This window comes from Ranitomeya imitator, chromosome 8, assembly GCF_032444005.1.
Source record: "Ranitomeya imitator isolate aRanImi1 chromosome 8, aRanImi1.pri, whole genome shotgun sequence".
Taxonomy (NCBI): Eukaryota; Metazoa; Chordata; class Amphibia; order Anura; family Dendrobatidae; genus Ranitomeya; species Ranitomeya imitator.
In genome coordinates, this window is record NC_091289.1 from 171,438,708 (window position 1) to 171,458,760 (window position 20,053).

At 46.0% G+C, this 20,053-nt stretch overlaps 1 protein-coding gene across 7 annotated transcripts in view; it reads right to left on the minus strand.

Annotated features, from left to right (window-relative positions):
• The window catches only part of SSBP3 (single stranded DNA binding protein 3), a 50,071-nt gene that overhangs the window by 25,511 nt on the left and 4,507 nt on the right, over positions 1-20,053 (minus strand). For all 7 annotated transcript variants that reach the window (XM_069737871.1, XM_069737869.1, XM_069737868.1 and 4 more), the window contains exons 2-4: positions 17,677-17,749; positions 16,444-16,505; positions 15,521-15,605 (exon numbers count right to left, since the gene is read on the minus strand). In XM_069737871.1, the coding sequence (XP_069593972.1) occupies positions 15,521-15,605; positions 16,444-16,505; positions 17,677-17,749 (220 nt within the window). The remainder of the gene's footprint in view (positions 1-15,520; positions 15,606-16,443; positions 16,506-17,676; positions 17,750-20,053) is intronic.

Below are 20,053 nucleotides of genomic sequence, written 5' to 3' on the forward strand. Positions count from 1 at the left end.
TTCCATGTGTTATTTTGAAAAGGAGCAGATTTGATTTTCTTCTGCAGTTGCAAGAAATTGATGTTCCCTGAAAACACTATGCCCATGCAATGTGTGCAGATTGTTAGCTAATTTTTGTGGATTTCAGGGCAGAGTTCACAACAAAATCCTCAATAAGCGATGAAAGCATCAACAAGCTCTTAATATGGCGGAGGCAAGGTGTAGTTTCATTATTTTGAGCCTGCAGAGACTAATTGGGGTCTTGTTTGAGTAGTACTTTCTAATCCTAGAAAGCACAAATTAACATTGGCAAACTCATTGTTGCCTTTTTGCAAGAAAACTAATATGTGCGGGCAAAGGCAGACCAGTAAAATGAAGAAGGATGATAGATTTTCCCAGTCATATGAGATAAATGACACTTGAGGCAATCTAATGGAGGATCCGAGGGCAGCACTACGCAGGGAGCAGAGCTACACGCAGGGAGCCAGGGGGAACACTGCTACATACAGGCAGCCAGGGGGACACAGGACTACACAGGGAGCAGGGCTACGCGCAGGGCACCAGGGAGACAAGACTACGCAGGGCTACACGCAGGGAGCCAGGGGGACACAGGACTACGCAGAGAGCCAGGGGGACACAGAACTACGCAGGGAGCAGAGCTACACGCAGGGAGCCAGGGGGAACACAGAACTACGCAGGGAGCAGAGCTACACGCAGGGAGCCAGGGGGAACACAGGACTACACAGGGAGCAGGGCTACGCGCAGGGCACCAGGGAGACAAGACTACGCAGGGCTACACGCAGAGAGCCAGGGGGACACAGGACTACACAGGGAGCAGGGCTACACGCAGGGCACCAGGGAGACAAGGCTACGCAGGGCTACACGCAGAGAGCCAGGGGGACACAGAACTACGCAGGGAGCAGAGCTACACGCAGGGCACCAGGGAGACAAGGCTACGCAGGGCTACACGCAGGGAGCCAGGGGGACACAGGACTACACAGGGAGCAGGGCTACACGCAGGGCACCAGGGAGACAAGGCTACGCAGGGCTACACGCAGGGAGCCAGGGGGACACAGGACTACGCAGAGAGCCAGGGGGACACAGAACTACGCAGGGAGCAGAGCTACACGCAGGGCACCAGGGAGACAAGACTACGCAGGGCTACACGCAGGGAGCCAGGGGGACACAGGACTACACAGGGAGCAGGGCTACACGCAGGGCACCAGGGAGACAAGGCTACGCAGGGCTACACGCAGGGAGCCAGGGGGACACAGGACTACGCAGAGAGCCAGGGGGACACAGAACTACGCAGGGAGCAGAGCTACACGCAGGGCACCAGGGAGACAAGACTACGCAGGGCTACACGCAGGGAGCCAGGGGGACACAGGACTACACAGGGAGCAGGGCTACACGCAGGGCACCAGGGAGACAAGACTACGCAGGGCTACACGCAGGGAGCCAGGGGGACACAGGACTACACAGGGAGCAGGGCTACACGCAGGGCACCAGGGAGACAAGACTACGCAGGGCTACACGCAGGGAGCCAGGGGGACACAGGACTACACAGGGAGCAGGGCTACACGCAGGGCACCAGGGAGACAAGACTACGCAGGGCTACATACAGGCAGCCAGGGGGACACAGGACTACGCAGAGAGCCAGGGGGACACAGAACTACGCAGGGAGCAGAGCTACACGCAGGGAGCCAGAGGGACACAGAACTACGCAGGGAGCAGGACTACGCAGGGAGCAGGGCTACACGCAGGGCGCCAAAGGAACACAGAACTACAGTCTTGTGTGCCGTCTTCCCAGTAGTTGGACAGGGATGAAGTTTGGAAGTCTCTTCTCCTAATCTCCTGGATTGTTCTCTCACTCCTGATGCATGTTGGGGGAGGGGAAGCATTCAGTTTTTATCTCCTCAGCACAAAAGAATGTCATTCCCACCTTTGTGTTGACCTACCTCACACATATAGACCACCATAGCAGCACTTGAGCTACTTTAAATGCACAGATCATTAATCCATTGTGACTAAAGGTACCGTCACACTAAGCGACGCTGCAGCGATACCGACAACGATCCGGATCGCTGCAGCGTCGCTGTTTGGTCGCTGGAGAGCTGTCACACAGACAGCTCTCCAGCGACCAACGATCCCGAGGTCGCAGGGCCGCGCTTAGTAACCCGATGTTTACCCTGGTTACCATCGTTAAAGTTAAAAAAACAACCGCTACATACTTGCCTACCGCTGTCTGTCCCCGGCGCTGTGCTTCTCTGCTCTGGCTGTGAGCACAGCAGCCAGAAAGCAGAGCGATGACGTCACCGCTCTGCTTTCCGGCTGCCCGGCGCTCACAGCCAGAGCAGAGAAGCACAGCGCCGGGGACAGACAGCGGTAGGTAAGTATGTAGTGGTTGTTTTTTTTACTTTAATGATGGCAACCAGGGTAAACATCGGGTTACTAAGCGCGGCCCTGCGCTTAGTAACCCGATGTTTACCCTGGTTACCAGCGAAGACATCTCTGAATCGGCGTCACACACGCCGATTCAGCGATTTCAGCGGGAGAGCCAGCGACGAAATAAAGTTCTGGACTTTCTTCCCCGACCAGCGATATCACAGCAGGGGCCTGATCGCTGCTGCGTGTCACACTGGACGATATCGCTAGCCAGGACGCTGCAACGTCACGGATGGCTAGCGATATCGTCTACTGTGACGGTACCTTTAGGGTACCGTCACACAGTGGCATTTTGATCGCTACGACGGTACGATCCGTGACGCTCCAGCATCGTAACAATATCGCTCCAGTGTTGTAGACTGCTGTCACACTTTGCAATATATGACGCTGGAGCGATAACTTCATGACGTATGTGCGATGTAGAAGCCGTTGGTTACTATGCGCACATCGTATACAATATCGTGCACACCTTTGTTACACCATGCGATCATGCCGCCACAGTGGGACACTAGACGATGAAAGAAAGTTTCAAACGATCTGCTACGACGTACAATTCTCAGCGGGGTCCCTGATCGCAGGAGCGTGTCAGACACAGCGAGATCGCTGGAACGTCACGGATATATCGCTCGAACGTCACGAATCGTGCCGCCGTAGCGATCAAAATGCCACTGTGTGACGGTACCCTAAAGGTACCGTCACACTAAGCGACGCTGCAGCGATACCGACAATGATGTCGATCGATGCAGCGTCGCTGTTTGGTCGCTGGAGAGATGTCACACAGACAGCTCTCCAGCGACCAACGATCCCGAGGTCCCAGGTAACAAGGGTAAACATCGGGTTACTAAGCGCAGGTTACCAGCATAAACGTTAAAAAAACAAACACTACATACTTACCTTCAGCTGTCTGTCCTCCGGCGCTGTGCTTTCCTCTGCACTGTCAGCGCCGGTCAGCCGGAAAGCAGAGCGGTGACGTCACCGCTCTGCTTTACGGCCGGCCGGCGCTGACAGTGCAGGGAAGCTGACGCCGGGGGACGCGACAGACACCGCAATGTAAGTATGTAGTGTTTGGTTTTTTTACATTTACAATGGTAACCAGGGTAAACATCGGGTTACTAAGCGTGGCCCTGCGCTTAGTAACCCGATGTTTACCCTGGTTACCCGGGGACTTCGGCATCGTTGGTTGCTGGAGAGGTGTCTGTGTGACAGCTCTCCAGCGACCACACAACAACTAAACAGCGACGCTGCAGCGATCGGCATCGTTGTCTATATCGCTGCAGCGTCGCTTAATGTGACGGTACCTTAACTGCGCACCCGGGCATATATACTCGCTTAGGCTACTTTCACACTTGCATTGTTAAGCGTACGTCGCATTGCGCCATTTTGGAGAAAACGCATCCTGCAAATGTGCCCGCAGGATGCGTTTTTTCTCCATAGACTTGCATTAGCCGATGCATTGCGACGTATGCCCACACGTCGCATCTGTCGTGCGACGGATGCGTCGTATTTTGGCGCACCGTCGGCACAAAGAAACGTTACATGTAACTTCTTTTTGTGCGTCGAGTTCGCCATTTCAAACCGCGCATGCGCAGCCGGAACTCCGCCCCCTCCTCCCTGGACATTACAATGGGGCAGCAGATGCGTTGAAAAACTGCATCTGCTGCCCCCGTTCATATTTTTCGCAGCTTGCGTTGGTACGTCGGGCCAACGCATGGCGACAGCCCCATACCGACGCAAGTGTGAAAGTAGCCTTAATCCATGGTCACTAGTAACCTGCAGAAATTTGCCATCTAAAATCCACCATGAACTTTTAACATGCTCAATCTTTTGTGTTCAGGCTCCATAAGAAGCTACGGGAGTAGCTAGAATTCACAACACATGCACGCTCAGTAAACTAGTGCATGCATACAGTGAAATAGCAGAAATAGGTGTCATTGGAAAGTATTTGGCTGACCTTTATGTAATGGGGTATTTAGATTTTAGATTTAAGAAGCGCCAAGTAGACTAGTCAATTGGTGCTTCTTCAGGGAATTGTTTAGAGAGACTGATGAGCACAACCATCGCTAATACGACTACTCTGTCCCCATACAACATTGTCTACAAGGAGCGATGTGCTGTCGATACTGATTGCATAAATCATTCAGCCATCTTACAAAGGAGCATTTTGCTTGTTCGTCTGCGTTTACACCTGTAGATAATCGGGAAAAAAGCGTTTGCAGGTGTCAAGTTGTCCGAGAGCGCCTTAAAGTGTGTTGTCACCTCGAGGAGATCCGACCTCCTCACCATCAGAGATGCAGAAACTGAACAGTATTTGCTCAAAAAACAACAAAAAAAACAAATGTAACCTGTAACTGAACGAGAAGAAACATTGCCAGGACCGTTTACATCAGCAATCATGGAGACGTCTATTCAGTTGCCCAATTATCATTGTTTTCCCTCACCCTGGCACCGTCATGGACGCTAGAGATGGGTTATGTTACCCGGTTATGTACACAGCAGCGAAACCGCGTATTTATCTCAACTGAAGGAGTGACAAGTGAATCCTGCGCCTCCACGGAGACTGCAAGTAACATTTCCTCCGTCGGCAGATATTGGTAGAGGCAGGATTAGGGCAGGCACCCAGCCCAGGTCCTGGGGGAATCAAAGGACGAGGGTCTCCTCCGCCAAAGGCACCCCTGTACAATTTCCTGCCCGGGCTACTTAAACCATAAATATGTCTAATTGCCCCTTATTGTCACTGTACAATGGCTTCTATTTTACTGGATTATTTCCTCTGCAGATAAAACACCAAGGATCATTGGTAACTTGAATCATTGCACAAACCCTATTTTTTTTTGTAGGACACTGACGGGACACCGTATGGTGCAACTCCGATGAACACATTTTTTAATGCACGCACAACTGAAGTATAAAGGCTCACCGGGCCATATAGACATGGCACAGATCAGCCGGCGAACTAGCAAAACATTAGCTTGTAGGCCAACCGGATAGTTTATGGGTGCCATTAATATTGTATGCTGCACGGAGAACGATTGCATGACCAGCCTGTGCAAAGGGACAATTAAACAGGCAATCAATGACTTGTATATAGTCGATCACTGCTTATTTATAGGCAGAAATCATCCCGTGTTAATAACAGACATAAATGACATTCTCACCCACGAACAAATACCCAACTGGTAGTTCTGAACATTTTGCATGATGCAGAATGGGATAAATCATTAGTTGCACTCAGGGTGGATTTGATTTAAATCTAACTGATTTGATTTAAATCTAACTGATTTAAATCACGATTTAAATCACTAGTCAGTAAGGCTTGATTTAAATCAGTGATTTAAATCAAAGTTTCTACCTAACTGAATTTGACTCCGCAGAGGTCCCAGACTCTTCTTCATGGCAAAAATGTTACAACATGAACAGAGTTGAGAAAAAGACCTTAATCCTATTGTTCTACAAACCTATGAATACAGAATCAACCCCTTCAGTGCCAAGTCCAAGAAGTTAGACAATATGTTTCTGATTGTTTGGAGTGGAATAGATCTGCACAACACAAGAAGAATGTGAATCTAAGTGTGAGGAGGAGGAAGGGTAAGCAGACAAGAAAATGAAAGTGAAACTTTGAGCACAATACTGCAGCATAGCCATAGACAGACAAGTCTGGATCTGTTTGTGTGTACGATTGAGGTTTATTACATTCTTTCCTTATAATGGCAGCAGGCCGTAAAAGAGACCCAGTTTGGAAATATTTTAATGAAGCTCCTTCGCCTATCGGTAAGGCAGGCATGTGTGCAAAATGCAAACGATGCAACAAAGAGATGCAAGGCCTGGTGGCGCGAATGAGGCAACATCATGAGAAGCCATTATAAGGAAAGAATGTAATAAACCTCAGATCGTACACACAAACAGATCCAGACTTGTCTGTCTGTGGCTATGCTGCAGTATTGTGCTCAAAGTTTCACTTCCATTTTCTTGTCTGCTTGCCCTTCCTCCTCCTCACACTTAGATTCACATTCTTCTTGTGTTGTGCAGATCTATTCCACTCCAAACAATCAGAAACATATTGTCTAACTTCTTGGACTTGGCACTGAAGGGGTTGATTCTGTATTCATAGGTTTGTAGAACAATAGGATTAAGGTCTTTTTCTCAACTCTGTTCATGTTGTAACATTTTTGCCGTGAAGAAGAGGCTGGGACCTCTGCGGAGTCAAATTCAGTTTTGAGAACTGCGTAAGTAAAGCGAGCGTCTGTGATAATATAGGAGAGAAACTGCCCACTAATACTACAGAAACTTCTGGAAGAGCATGGCATTGTGAATGTTACACATATACAGCCTTTATTCTACTGAGTTAAACAACTCAGCTTTATCTCATGATGGAAGAACCTTTGGATGGTAAAATATTTTCCTCAAAAAGCAGTTTATTGAAAAAAATCCGATTTAAATAAAAAAAATCCGATTTAAAGCAAAAAAATCCGATTTTTTAAAAAAAAAAACATTGATTTTTATCCACTCTGGTTGCACTGTAGCACTGAATAATATACATTCGTTTTTGCGGCAGGGATAACAAGGACATCTGGGGTACCCCTATATTTGGGACTCCTTACTAAAAATGGTTGCACAAGAACGAGGCTCTCTCCCATTGTAGTTTAATAATGCTGCAATATCTGACGTGACCGTGGGTCTCCGGTCCTGAACTTACCGCATCATCATAGAAACAGGCTCTTAGATCGGGACAGGAGACCCCCGGAAGGCAAAAGTGAAATACGGCGATCTGCTGAGAGTCAGAATGGGTTCAATGGTCACCTTGGCCTGTTATTCTGGTAAGCCAAAACAGCAGGGGACTGTTTTTTTTACTTTTACGATGGTAACCATGGTAAACATCGGGTTACTAAGCGCGGCCCTGCGCTTAGTAACCCGATGCTTACCCTGGTTACCGGCATCGTTGGTCGCTGGAGAGCTGTCTGTGTGACAGCTCTCCAGCGACCAAACAGCGACGCTGCAGCGATCGACATCGTTGTCGGTATCGCTGCAGCGTCGCTTAGTGTGAAGGTACCTTAAGGCATATCCTATTCCATGGGAAGTTTTATAGAGTTTGTATGTTCTCTCCGTGTTTGCGTGGGTTTCCTCCGGGCACTCCAGTTTCCTCCCACATTCCAAAGACATTCTGATAGGGAATTTAGATTGTGAGCCCCATCGGGGACAGTGATGATAATGTGTGCAAAATGTAAATCGCTGCGGAATATGTTAGCGCTATATAAAAATAAAGATTATTAATAATAATAATAAATAATAATAATAAATATAATAATAATAAAAATAATAATAATAATAATAATAATAATAATAATAATAATAATAATAATAATATTATTATTATTATAGGTAGCGGTATACTTTGCAATGAGGCGCTGGAAAGGTTGTACACTCCTGGTTTGGACTTCATATGTGGCCCAAGAACCACAAGTGAGAAGCTGACTCTAGCGGATGGATGAGGGTAGATCGAAATAATAATAATAATAATAATAATAATAATAATAATAATAATAATAAGTGCAAACTGTAAAGCGCTGCGGAATATGTTAGCGCTATATAAAAATAAAGATTATTATCTATATTGAGGGTGGACTGCCATACAGAATTTTTTTTTTTTTTTTTTTTGCCAGGAATGTTGCAACAACTAAAATCAAAGTGATTTAAACGGTCAGAGTCGTTGTAAAGTTGTAATGTCTCCTAAGAAAGTATGAAAATCAGGCATAAAAGTAAACACTTTGGTCAGGGATGTGAGCAGCGCTGCACAGAAGGCAGCAGATTAATCCACATCTGCTCCCCAGGACACCTGTGCACGGAGTCCAGCTAATCCTCACGCTGCAAAACATTCTGTAGGATGGAGACCGCGGCTCTCACCGGGGAGGGGGATGGGTTTAACGTTTCGCATCACGTTAGAATACGATCAGCCACATCCATGCCTCGATATCAGAGTTTTCGTCAGAAACCAGGGGTGGGATGGGGGTTTGCGTCACATTGTCAGAAGCCACTACACAAAGCTGGTAATTAGCCCCTGTGAAAAGGAGCATGAGGCTGGGGCAGAGGTGTTCCAGTCTGGTTCCCTGATTTATGGCTGTCCTTTACCTCCCAATGTAAGAGAGGCTTTTTGTTCTTAGCACTGAATATCAGATGTGAATGGCTGTGTGTCTTTTTTGTTTCCTTGACCAAGAACAATAAAAGCAGATAAGTGAGGTTTATGAGTCAGGGGGCAACAGCAGCCCCTCTCTGGTGGAGATCTGCAACCTTTGGTCACTGGAGACATGATATCCAAGAGGAGAAATTAAAAAGAGCAACATACGACACCCATAAGACACTCACAGTGATTTTGGCCCATCAAAATTTGCATTGCATGCAATTTCTGCCCACTACTGGCATGTGTGGGTACACCCCAAGGCTGGCCACACAACTGTCACATACTCGTCCGATTGATAGTGATTCCTTCCGGCTCCCCCATACATATGCATATGTGCATGTTTTCACCAGCGTCCCTGAAAGCCAAAGGATTTGGTTCTGAAACTCAACACGACTGATCCTGCACCTTTAACCCCCCACCCCCAACATCGTTGTGGGCCTTCATACCCATCACATATACATATATATATATATACACACTTTTTTTCTGTGTAGCAAAATACTAATGATCAGAGAGGATCGCTGGTTTATACCTAAAGCTTCTGTGTGTCTCCACGGTAACAGACTACAAACAAAGCCAGCATAGTCTGATAATCCAATAATAAGAATTTAAAACTTTAAACAGATTTTATGACAAATCATTCACATTAGAATAAGAAGCTTTGGAATATGTCCGAGAGAAATCACTTTGGGTTCTCATTTTGGATTAAAGCCTTCATTCTCAAATGCAGTTTTGCAAAAGTAATTATCCCATTATGGAGATAGGAGATGACAGCTGGTGCTCATAAAGTACTATGCAGAACTTGCAGCAGAAGGTCTAACTGCTTCAAGCTCCTCCCTCCATAGAATGTTAGATGGCATCAATTGGTGTGCCCAACATTCTATGGAGGGAGGAGCTAGAGGCAGACACATTCTATGGAGGGAGGAGCTAGAGGCAGACACATTCTATGGAGGGAGGAGCTAGAGGCACACAGACATTCTGCTGCAAGTTCTCCTTAAAGACCGCAAATTCTCCATAAAACTTTATGAGGACCAACTATCTACTCCCATTTCAGTAATGGGAAAATCCTGTATTTACTAAACACAGGTTTTACCTGTAAATTGAGAGTGAAAGAAAAATCCAAAAGAAAGCAGCACATTTCCCAGATTAGCAACTTTGTAATATATCTCATTTTCACATGTACAATTCATTCATTAAACAACAATTAAGACTGTTAGGCTTTAAATAAATCCTCTACTTTCCAATCAGATAAATTTCTCATGGTGGGATGAACAAAATAAAACTGCAGGACCAGATTAAATAGGGTTTTGGTCGCAGTCTCTTACCGTGTAGATGCGTAAAAGCTGTGAACACAATTTTTTTTTTTTTTTACGCAAAATCTCAACAATAAAACAAATTAAAGTCCATTTAGGCCGACCAATCGGCCAAACACGGCTCTTCCAGATCACTGGGCTGCGTAAACATGGTGGCAATCAAATGACGAATAAGGTCAGATAGGGCAGATCAGATGGTTTTTTTGCTGCATAAACAAACACCCCAAAAAACACCAAATGTACAAGACAACACTATGCAGAGCCCTGAGATCCCCCTCCTACCCGATGGGAACACACACGGGAATTAGGGGTGACCTGGGTGCTGGAGCAGAGACCTGCGAATCCATTATGATTACACCCCAGCTTGGAATTAGTTTCGTACAGGGAAGAATTTGATTATATGAAATTTAGATCCGATTGCAGCCCAGGGCCTCTGTGATCGACGACGTCACATCTCCCGTCTTGAAGAGAAGTACAATGTTCCATTAAACTGGCAGCGACGTACACAGCGTTCATCACGATAAGAATTAATTGGGATTTTTGGTTCACTGATGATGACTCAGCATTGACTCATCACCCAAAATGTCAATTCACCCTCCAGAAGAGTCATCATTCAATGCCTCAACATATAAAAACCAAAGGAAAAAAAAAAAAAAAAGGGTAGAAAATGTAAGGTGGAAACAGCATGAATGTATAGGACATGCATCACTGCCCAGATAATGCCGGGTACATGTGTCTGATATCGACTAAGCCCCTGCTACATTATTTCCCCCATGGTAGCACCAATATATGTTTATGGGACGTCGGGGCTCAAACAACCTTGTGTGAGTCCAACTTCAAAAGTTTTCACATTTTGGGTACTGCAATATTTTTTAATTTTGTTGAGGTGCAAATTTTTCCTCTCTCTTTTTAATACTGCCACTATGGATCCTAAGGTACGAACCACACCATTACTACAGCTAAAAAAAATAAATAAAATAAACGGTGCACAAATACATGTGAGCAATATATTACAGGTGAACATGCAGTTCAGTTTTCACATAGACATAAGTTGTAAGGCTGCAAATCAGAGTGGATAAACAAAAAAATTAATTTGGCTTGGCCACCCACAAGGCCGGCTATGGGGCCATGGAGGGCGGTAGTAGCCTGACACATGACCCCTTAGGTCAGGCACAGGATCACTTCTGGCTCCACTGAAGCCTATAAGTGGTCATAAGACCATGCGCTCCTGGAAAACACGGATTCTGACCCCATCGTGGAATGTGATGTCATTTGTATCAGGGTCTCTACACTCTGCTGGCCACTAACAATAATCATTTATTCTCATTAGTGAATTAGGACAGTAATTGCTGAGAGGTTATATACACTTCTGCAAGCCGGGGCTATTCCTTCAATTGCAAAAAGCTTTACCCATGTAGATAGAATCCAACAGTCAAAGGCACTGAGCTCCATGATTGTCTGCAGCGATGTTGACGTTGTGTCAGCGCTGCAGCCAAAAAATAAATAAATAAATGGGAGGAGCGACGGAGACTCAGAGCTGGTACCGGGGAGAGTCACAATCCCTTGATGATGTTAGGGGAGAGAAGGATTGTGAAGGGGGAATTTCACCGACCAATCCTTTTGTTTCCAGTGGCTGCCAGATGACCAGTCATGCTGAAATCAAACATGCCCAATCCTTCTCTCATCGAGGGGAGTTGACAGAAAAACCAACAGAAATCATTTAACACAGACCTTACGATGATTATTCCACAATTCTAACCATAGCCCGAAATATTCAGAAAGCTACAGACTGCACTGCGCGTGAGAAATGGCCGCCTTCATGGTTTACAGAACATGTATAATGCTGCCATATACAACAAGGGTTAACAATATTAGATCTGCTACTTGCATAGAAAGCTTGCCAGATCTCACCAAGAGATCACAATCATCACCTATACAGTACAATGACAAGTAACATGACGATCTACTAATAACGCATCCCACCCCCACACTAATCCCATCCCCAAGCCATTTCTTCAACCTATCACTAACTTCTGGTACCTTCCCATCTGCCTTCAAACATGCCACAATCACACCTATCCTCAAAAAGCCATCCCTTGACCCGAGTGCTATGTCCAGCTATCGCCCCATATCTTTGCCCCCATTTGCCTCCAAACTCCTTGAGCAGCACGTCCATGCTGAACTTTCCTCTCACTTTGCATCTAACTCTCTCTTCGACAACCTACAATCTGGCTTCCGTCCCCACCATTCCACGGAGACTGCCCTGACCAAAATTACTAACAAGTTACTTACAGCCAAAGCTAAAGGCCCCTTCACATTAAGCGACGCTGCAGCTATACCGACAACGATCCGGATCGCTGCAGCGTCGCTGTTTGGTCGCTGGAGAGCTGTCACACAGACCGCTCTCCAGCGACCAACGATGCCGGTAACCAGGGTAAACATCGGGTAACTAAGCGCAGGGCCGCGCTTAGTAACCCGATGTTTGCCCTGGTTACCATCATAAAAGTAAAAAAACAAACAGTACATACTTACCTTCCGCTGTCTCTCCTCCAGCGCTGTGCTCTGCTCTCCTCCTGTACTGTCTGTGAGCACAGCGGCCGGAAAGCAGAGCGGTGACGTCACCGCTCTGCTTTCCGGCTGACCGACGCTCACAGCCAGTACAGGAGGAGAGCAGAGCACAGCGCTGGAGGACAGACAGCGGTAGGTAAGTATGTACTGTTTGTTTTTTTTTACTTTTAGGATGGTAACCAGGGTAAACATCGGGTTACTAAGCGCGGCCCTGCGCTTAGTTACCCAATGTTTACCCTGGTTACCAGTGAAGACATCGCTGGATCGGTGTCACACACGCCGATCCAGCGATGTCCGCGGGAGATCCAGCGACGAAATACAGTTCTGGACTTTCTTCAGAGACCAACGATCTCCCAGCAGGGGCCTGATCGTTGGTCGCTGTCACACATAACGATTTCATTAACGATATCGTTGCTACGTCACAAAATGCAACGATATCGTTAACAATATCATTATGTGTGAAGGTACCTTAACAGACAATTCTCTATACTCCTCCTTCTAGACCTGTCCTCCGCCTTCGACACAGTTGTCCAATGCCTCCTACTACAGATCCTCTCTTCCTTTGGGGTCAAAGACCTCGCCCTATCCTGGATCTCCTCATACCTCACCAACCGCACATTAAGGGTATGTGCAAACGCTGAGGATTTTGCTGCGGATCCGCAGCGGTTTCCCATGAGTTTACAGTACCATCTTAACCTATGGGAAACGAAATCCGCAATGCACATGCTGCGGGAAAAAACGCGCGGAAACGCAGCGTTTTACATTCCGCAGCATGTCAATTCTTTGTGCAGATTCTGCTGCAGTTTTACACCTGCTCCAATAGAAAACTGCAGGTGTAAAGCTGCAGCGGAATCCGCAGTAGAAACCGTGATAAATCCGCAGGAAAAAACGCAGCGGTTTTGCACTGCGGTTTTTCCAAATCCAAATTTTTCCGCAGTCCTCCAGAATACATGGGCACATACCGTTAGCGTTTCCTACTCCCATACTACCTCTTCATCTCGCTCCCTCTCTGTTGGAGTCCCCCAAGGCTCTGTCCTAGCACCCTTACTCTTCTCAATCTGTACACTCGGCCTGGGACAATAAGGTCCTATGGCTTCCAGTACCATCTATATGCTGATGACACTCAGATCTACCTCCATGGCCCAGACGTCACCGCTCTGCTCTCCAGAATCCCAGAGTGTCTATCAGCCATATCCTCCTCCTTCTCCTCTCCCTTCCTCAAGCTCAATATAATAATAATAATAATCTTTATTTTTATATAGCGCTAACATATTCCGCAGCGCTTTACAGTTTGCACACACATTATCATCGCTGTCCCTGATGGGGCTCACAATCTAAATTTCCTATCAGTATGTCTTTGGAAATGTGGGAGGAAACCGGAGTGCCCGGAGGAAACCCACGCAAACACGGAGAGAACATACAAACTCTTTGCAGATGTTGTCCTGGGTGGGATTAGAACCCAGGACTCCAGCGCTGCAAGGCTGCTGTGCTAACCACTGCGCCACCGTGCTGCCCATAATGTGGGCATCAAAACTCATTATCTTTCCTCCATCACGCATATCTTCCTTACCTGATCTATCTATCAAAATAAATGAAAACACACTTTCCCCTGTCCCCAAAATCCACTGCCTCGAAGTAACCCGCGACTCTGCCCTGTCCTTCAAACCGCACATCCAAGCTCTCGCCACCTCCTGTCGCCTCCAGCTCAAAAATATTTCCAGAATCCGTCCTTTCCTCAACCCCCACTCTACCAAAATGCTTGTGCATTCCCTAATCATCTCCCGCCTCGACTACTGCAACATCCTCCTCTGTGGCCTACCTTCTAACGCCCTCGCACCTCTTCAGTCCGTCCTTAACTCTGCTGCCCGACTAACCTCTCTCCTCGCTACACTCCTGCTTCCCTTCTTTGCAAATCCCTTCACTGGCTCCCAATTTCCCAGCGTATCCAGTTTAAACTACTAACACTGACCTACAAAGCCATCCATAACCTTTCTCCTCCGTATATTTCCACACTAATCTCTCAATATCTTCCCTCACATAATCTCCGCTCCTCCCAAGACCTCCTCCTCTCCTCCACGCTTATTCTCTCCTCACCCAATCGCCTTCAAGACTTCTCCCGAATATCCCACATCCTCTGGAATTCTGTGCCCCAACACGTTCGGTTATCCACCACATTTGGATCCTTCAAAAGAAACCTGAAAACCCATCTCTTCAGGAAAGCCTACAGCCTGTAATGACCACACGGCCACCTCAACACCATCGGAGCTACTGCAACCCCCGACCTATTGTCTCCTTCCCCATAATCCTGTAGAATGTAAGCCGGCAAGGGCAGGGTCCTCTTCCCTCTGTACCAGTCTGTCATTGTTAGTTTTGTTTACTGTAAGTGATATTTGTATTTTGATGTAACCCCATCTCATGTACAGCACCATGGAATTAATGGTGCTATATAAATAATAATAATAATATTATTATCAACAACAACCTGTCCGCACCAGGGGAAAAACAATCTGCCTATAAAGCTCTCCGTCCGATGGATCAACCAGACCCACTAAGGGAGATTTCACAAGCTACATGCGCCTCAATTTACACCAAAAAAATAAATAAATAAATAAATCTGTCCTGCATGCCTTACATCACCTTTATTATGCGTTTTAGACACTTATTACACTCGAGAAGGGGCATGGTTTAGCAGAAAGAGCCAGTTAACGAGTGTGGCTAAAATTTAGAAACCATGTGCCAATACTGAATGACAATTTGGCGTTAATTTGTGGAACGGAGAACGCCAACTAATGGATTTATTTAATTTATCAACGGTTACACAAACCCCTCCTGGTTCTGCACAATCATTTGACGATGGTCTCGGACCACTGAACAATTTTCAGTAACTCATCCCCACCATGCGACAATGTCTGCCTACTAAGTTCTGCTACCGCACCGCTGCAACTTTAGACCCCTGTAAATTGTAGCATTAACCACCAAACAAGCACAACATCAATGATTCTTTATGGAAGGGGAATACTGGCAGAAAAGCCCAGCTACTTACATAGTCATGGAAAGCCTTCGCTTCACTTGAATGTTCACAGGTGTCTCTGCGCTCCGGCGCAGCACAGTAGAGGTCCCAAAATACACTGAGTGCAAAGAAAGGTAACAAGTCAGTGTATGAACACACAAAAACCTTTCCACAAAGTATAAATGGAAGACGCCCATGAAAAAAACATCTTATAATAAAAAGTTCAATGAAGGTCTTGGAACCTGGAGAACCTACTATCTACACCAATTCCAGCAAGAGAGGACATGATTACTTTTACAACCATTTTATGTCAATGCATAAAAATATAATAATTATGTGTATCTAGAAGCTACAGAAAAAGAAAGTTTCACCTGACAAACAAGAGTTTTGGTCATTCTTTGGGTGATTGGTATCCTGTTTACACTGCAAAGTTATCCCGAGTGTTTATGATAGTCTTACAATTAGTGATGAGTGATCGTTTTCGGATGAGGTGTTATCTGAGCATGCTCGGGTGCCCAAAAAATATGTTCCAAATCCCTGCGGCTGCATGTCTCGCAGGGATTGCCTAACAGGTAATCTCTGCATATGTTGCAGCTGTCGAAAAGCCGCGAGACATGCAGTCGTGGGGACTCGGAACATATTTTTCGAGCACGCTGAAGACACTCTGTTAGCACCCAAGCATGCTCAGATAACACCTTATCCGAGCACAGTCGCTCACCACTACTTACAATATAAATAGACCTTTTATTACTGACGAACAGGGCAACCTTTATATTTTGGGGGCAAGATCATAGTGCAGCTCTCAAAAGAAAAAAAAAAACCTCATTTATTTTGGTTATTTATTTTACTAAAACAGTGATAGGAAATTCTGTTGAAAACAATACGGAAAAACACCTATAAGTTACACATGTGGTTAAAAAGCTGGAAGGAACAAATTTGCACAATGCTTCACTCACCACCACCACGAATGTAAGAATCCTGGAGGTTCCCCTAATGTGATGTTCTTCTCCCACCTTATCTGTAAGAACAAGGAATGAAGGATGTGAACACTGCACAGACGAGTAAAACAAGTAGACAGGGGTTTCTTGCAGCAATAGTAAAGGCCATAACCCTCCAAACTTTAAGAGGGCGTCTCCAGCACCGTCAAATTCATCAATCCGGAAGACATTGGGTCGGTAGGTGACTGCTATGCAAGGCAGATATTATGCATACACCTCATTCTAAGGAATAGGGCACGTGCACGATATTTGACAGGCACTAGTTGACCCAAGTGCGCAGGATGCCAGAGGCGACGGAGAATCCCTTTGTCCGGTTCATCTACAGACTCGCTTGTGCCTTGGATAATAAGCTCCAACCTATAAAGTTCCTTTTCCACTTACATTTGGGAGCAATAAATGAAGTAGAGCCTACAGAAATAATTACTATACTCTATGGATGGCCCGACTTTACGATTATGCATTGCTTTTGCCTGAAATGGATCACCCATAATAAAATTCTGAGAAAGTGCGGTCACAATTCCGGTAGTGGATCACTCTGAGAGTCAGTTTTACTTTTGCCGACCGAGGATGGACCACAATGTCCAAAATCTCCTGACCCAGAACTCGAGCCTGAAGTCTATATGAGACTGCCAAGTTCAGGTTAGAAGACTCTCAGCCGGTTATGATAATGTGGCCAGGACCCGGACCTTATAGTCGACAGTACTACCCTACAAAAATCAGTAGGAACATGCGCCATTTCATGCGCCTGGAGAATCAATCTGGCCTCCGGGAAAATGGCCGCCAGAGGCTACGCATGCGCAGATTGAGATCTCAGCTCTCTGATCTCGTTGCCGAGATCTCAATCTGCGCATGCGGCCATTCTTCCGAAGGCCACAGCATCGAGGGAATAGAAGTGTGGGGGGCTTACACAAAATGTTGCCGTAGCCCCGCACACCACCCAACGTGTGCACCAGTCTGGGTCATATCATCGCCAGACCACCAAACACCCCGTGACTCTCCTCCACCCATCCTCCGCCCCCCTCCGGGTAAGCTGAATTCAGGACCGTAAGATGGACCCCCGTTTGACGCATTAATTTTTTTTCCCCCATTTTGCTTCTAAAAATTTGGGGTGCGTCTTACTGTCAGGTGCGTCTTATAGTCTGAAAAAGACGGCATAATATATCTATGTCAATGAAGCCATTCAGTCCTCACCTCTGACAGGAACGTCTGCGCAGATTTCTGGGCACCCACATGAAGTAGATATTCATATACATAAAGAGCAAGTCTGCAAGACAAAGGGGAAAACTATAAGCATGGATCTTACACACCTAGGAAGATGCCAGACACATACAGAGAAGGAGGACGAGGCAAAACACCTGAGCTACAAGGACAACGGTAACAAGACACCGAGATCCCCCATAATTAGTCTGTAGGGGACACAAGGCAGCTCAATGTGCCAAATCAGAGTGCAAACATTCCAGACCTACACCTTTAGCAATTTTTTTTTTTTTTTAAAGGACGAGAAAAATTGGAGTTTCGGTAGCTACAGTACAGCTTGTTCAGAGCTGCATTCACAATTCTGTAAACTTCAGAGCTGTAATCTCCCAGAATTCATTGCTGGCTCCAGGTTTGCATGCAGGGAATAGATGTAGCGCACATGTTAGGTTCCACCAGGCTGGCAGTCACGCAAGAGGCGATTCTCGGGGCTCCCGTCTAGCTGTCACACTTTACCAACGTGGCCGATAAGACAGGGTTCTGCGAATCAATTTGCACCAACTATCTTTATCTATAACTCAGGGTAGCGTGCGGAAATCATGGCTGCACCGTCTCCGGAATGCGCATAACACAAGTCATCCACAGATGTAGGCGCCATTCTCCAGTCTGAGCAACGAGTGTATTCACGATGGCGCTGGCCATGTAGGTAAATCACAAGATCGCCACCATTGTGCACGTTTTTGGTATCCATTGATAAAAGGGGTATCGTCTGGTTTGCCAGTACACAACAGTGCATGGATTTCTGCAAGGCCCATTCAGATAAATGGGACAGTAGCGTGAATTTTAGCCACATGTGAATTCCCCGCTTTAAATCCAGGTCACTGCAGATAAAATAATGCAACGGGCGCACAAGATTGCTGAACTTCTCAAGTGCATTATCATATGTAGTGCTGCGGGTTCAGGCTTACGTGTAACACGGGTCACAGAAGATCAGACAGTGGACAAGTGACCACAATCAATGCTGGAGAGAGTGTACAAAGGAAAAAATGGGGGAGGGGGTCCGAAAAACACGAAATACCAGGGAAACAGGAAAAGAAGAAACCTGAACCAAAGAAGACAGGACATGAACATAAGAGGGGAAACGTCACCAAGATGGAGCTGGTCGTGGACAGCAGAAGGAAAAAGTGGAAAAGACTGAAGTCTGCAGCAATATTCCACAGAAATAGATTCCTAATATGCAAAAATATTCATATATGGGTCTGCAACAAAAAAAAAAAAAAAAAGTCAAAAACCCCAAAACTGCATTACATATGCATTATCAGAATACAGGCTGCTGTTTATTTCTGCAGCGAATCAATGGACATGTCAGCAGACTGTTTTGTTTTTTGGAAGGACAGGAAGGAAAGGAGTTCTATGTAATTGCCCCTAAAGGGAGAAAATGAGGGGGGGAAAAAAAGAACCAAAAAGTTTAAGAAACCAGTCACTCCCATTCAATGTTTGATTTTTATCTGCAAAGGGACATGTGACCACTGGGACCAGTGATTGGCTGCAGCGGTCACATGTCTGTTCATCACTGCAGCGGTAAGTGCACAAACCAGGGGATGAGAAAGCGGCAAGACTAACTTTTTTTTTTTTTTTTTTTATGTATTTCTTTATTCTTTTAGCCTGAGCTTTTTGTTAGATTGTTATCTCAAAGTTGAGGAATTTGGGGGCAGCTGTCAATCGAACGATAAGTGGTGTGGTTAGAGAAGAAAGCCAGATCCCTTTTCAAGGGAGATTTGGTATATGAATACATTTAAAAGGGTAATCCAAAATTTGGAAACATTACCACTTTCTTCCAGAAACGGCGCCACACCTGTCCACTCTGCTCCAAGTCAATGAGGCCAAAAGATAGGTTGTATACGATACTATGGTCGCGCCTGCTAATGTATGAAGAGGAACCAGCCATGTTTTAAAAAGTCCCTTTAAAATTATGACATCACAAGTTTTCACTTTAAAATTGCTGCATGGTTAAAACAGGATTGATTGAATTTCTCTAAAATATGGACCCCAGGATAATGAATCAATATACAGTACCAGGATGATGAGAGGTAAATATCGCAAACACCCAAAGAAAACAGATGCCCGCTGGGCACAGACGCTGTGATCATACACAGGTGGCATCACAACTATTTAAAGGGATGTTTTACGGGCCATCGCCGCTGGGATATAGAAGCTTTGGAAGAGAATGCCAGCACTATGGGGCACTAGGGCTATATTGATGCACAAAACTAGAGGGGTTACTAAGCCAGCAACCATCCTGTTGGGGGGGCACAAATTAATTAAGGGGCACCAATAATTTTGGTATCATCCAATGACAAGTGAGTAAGTAGCC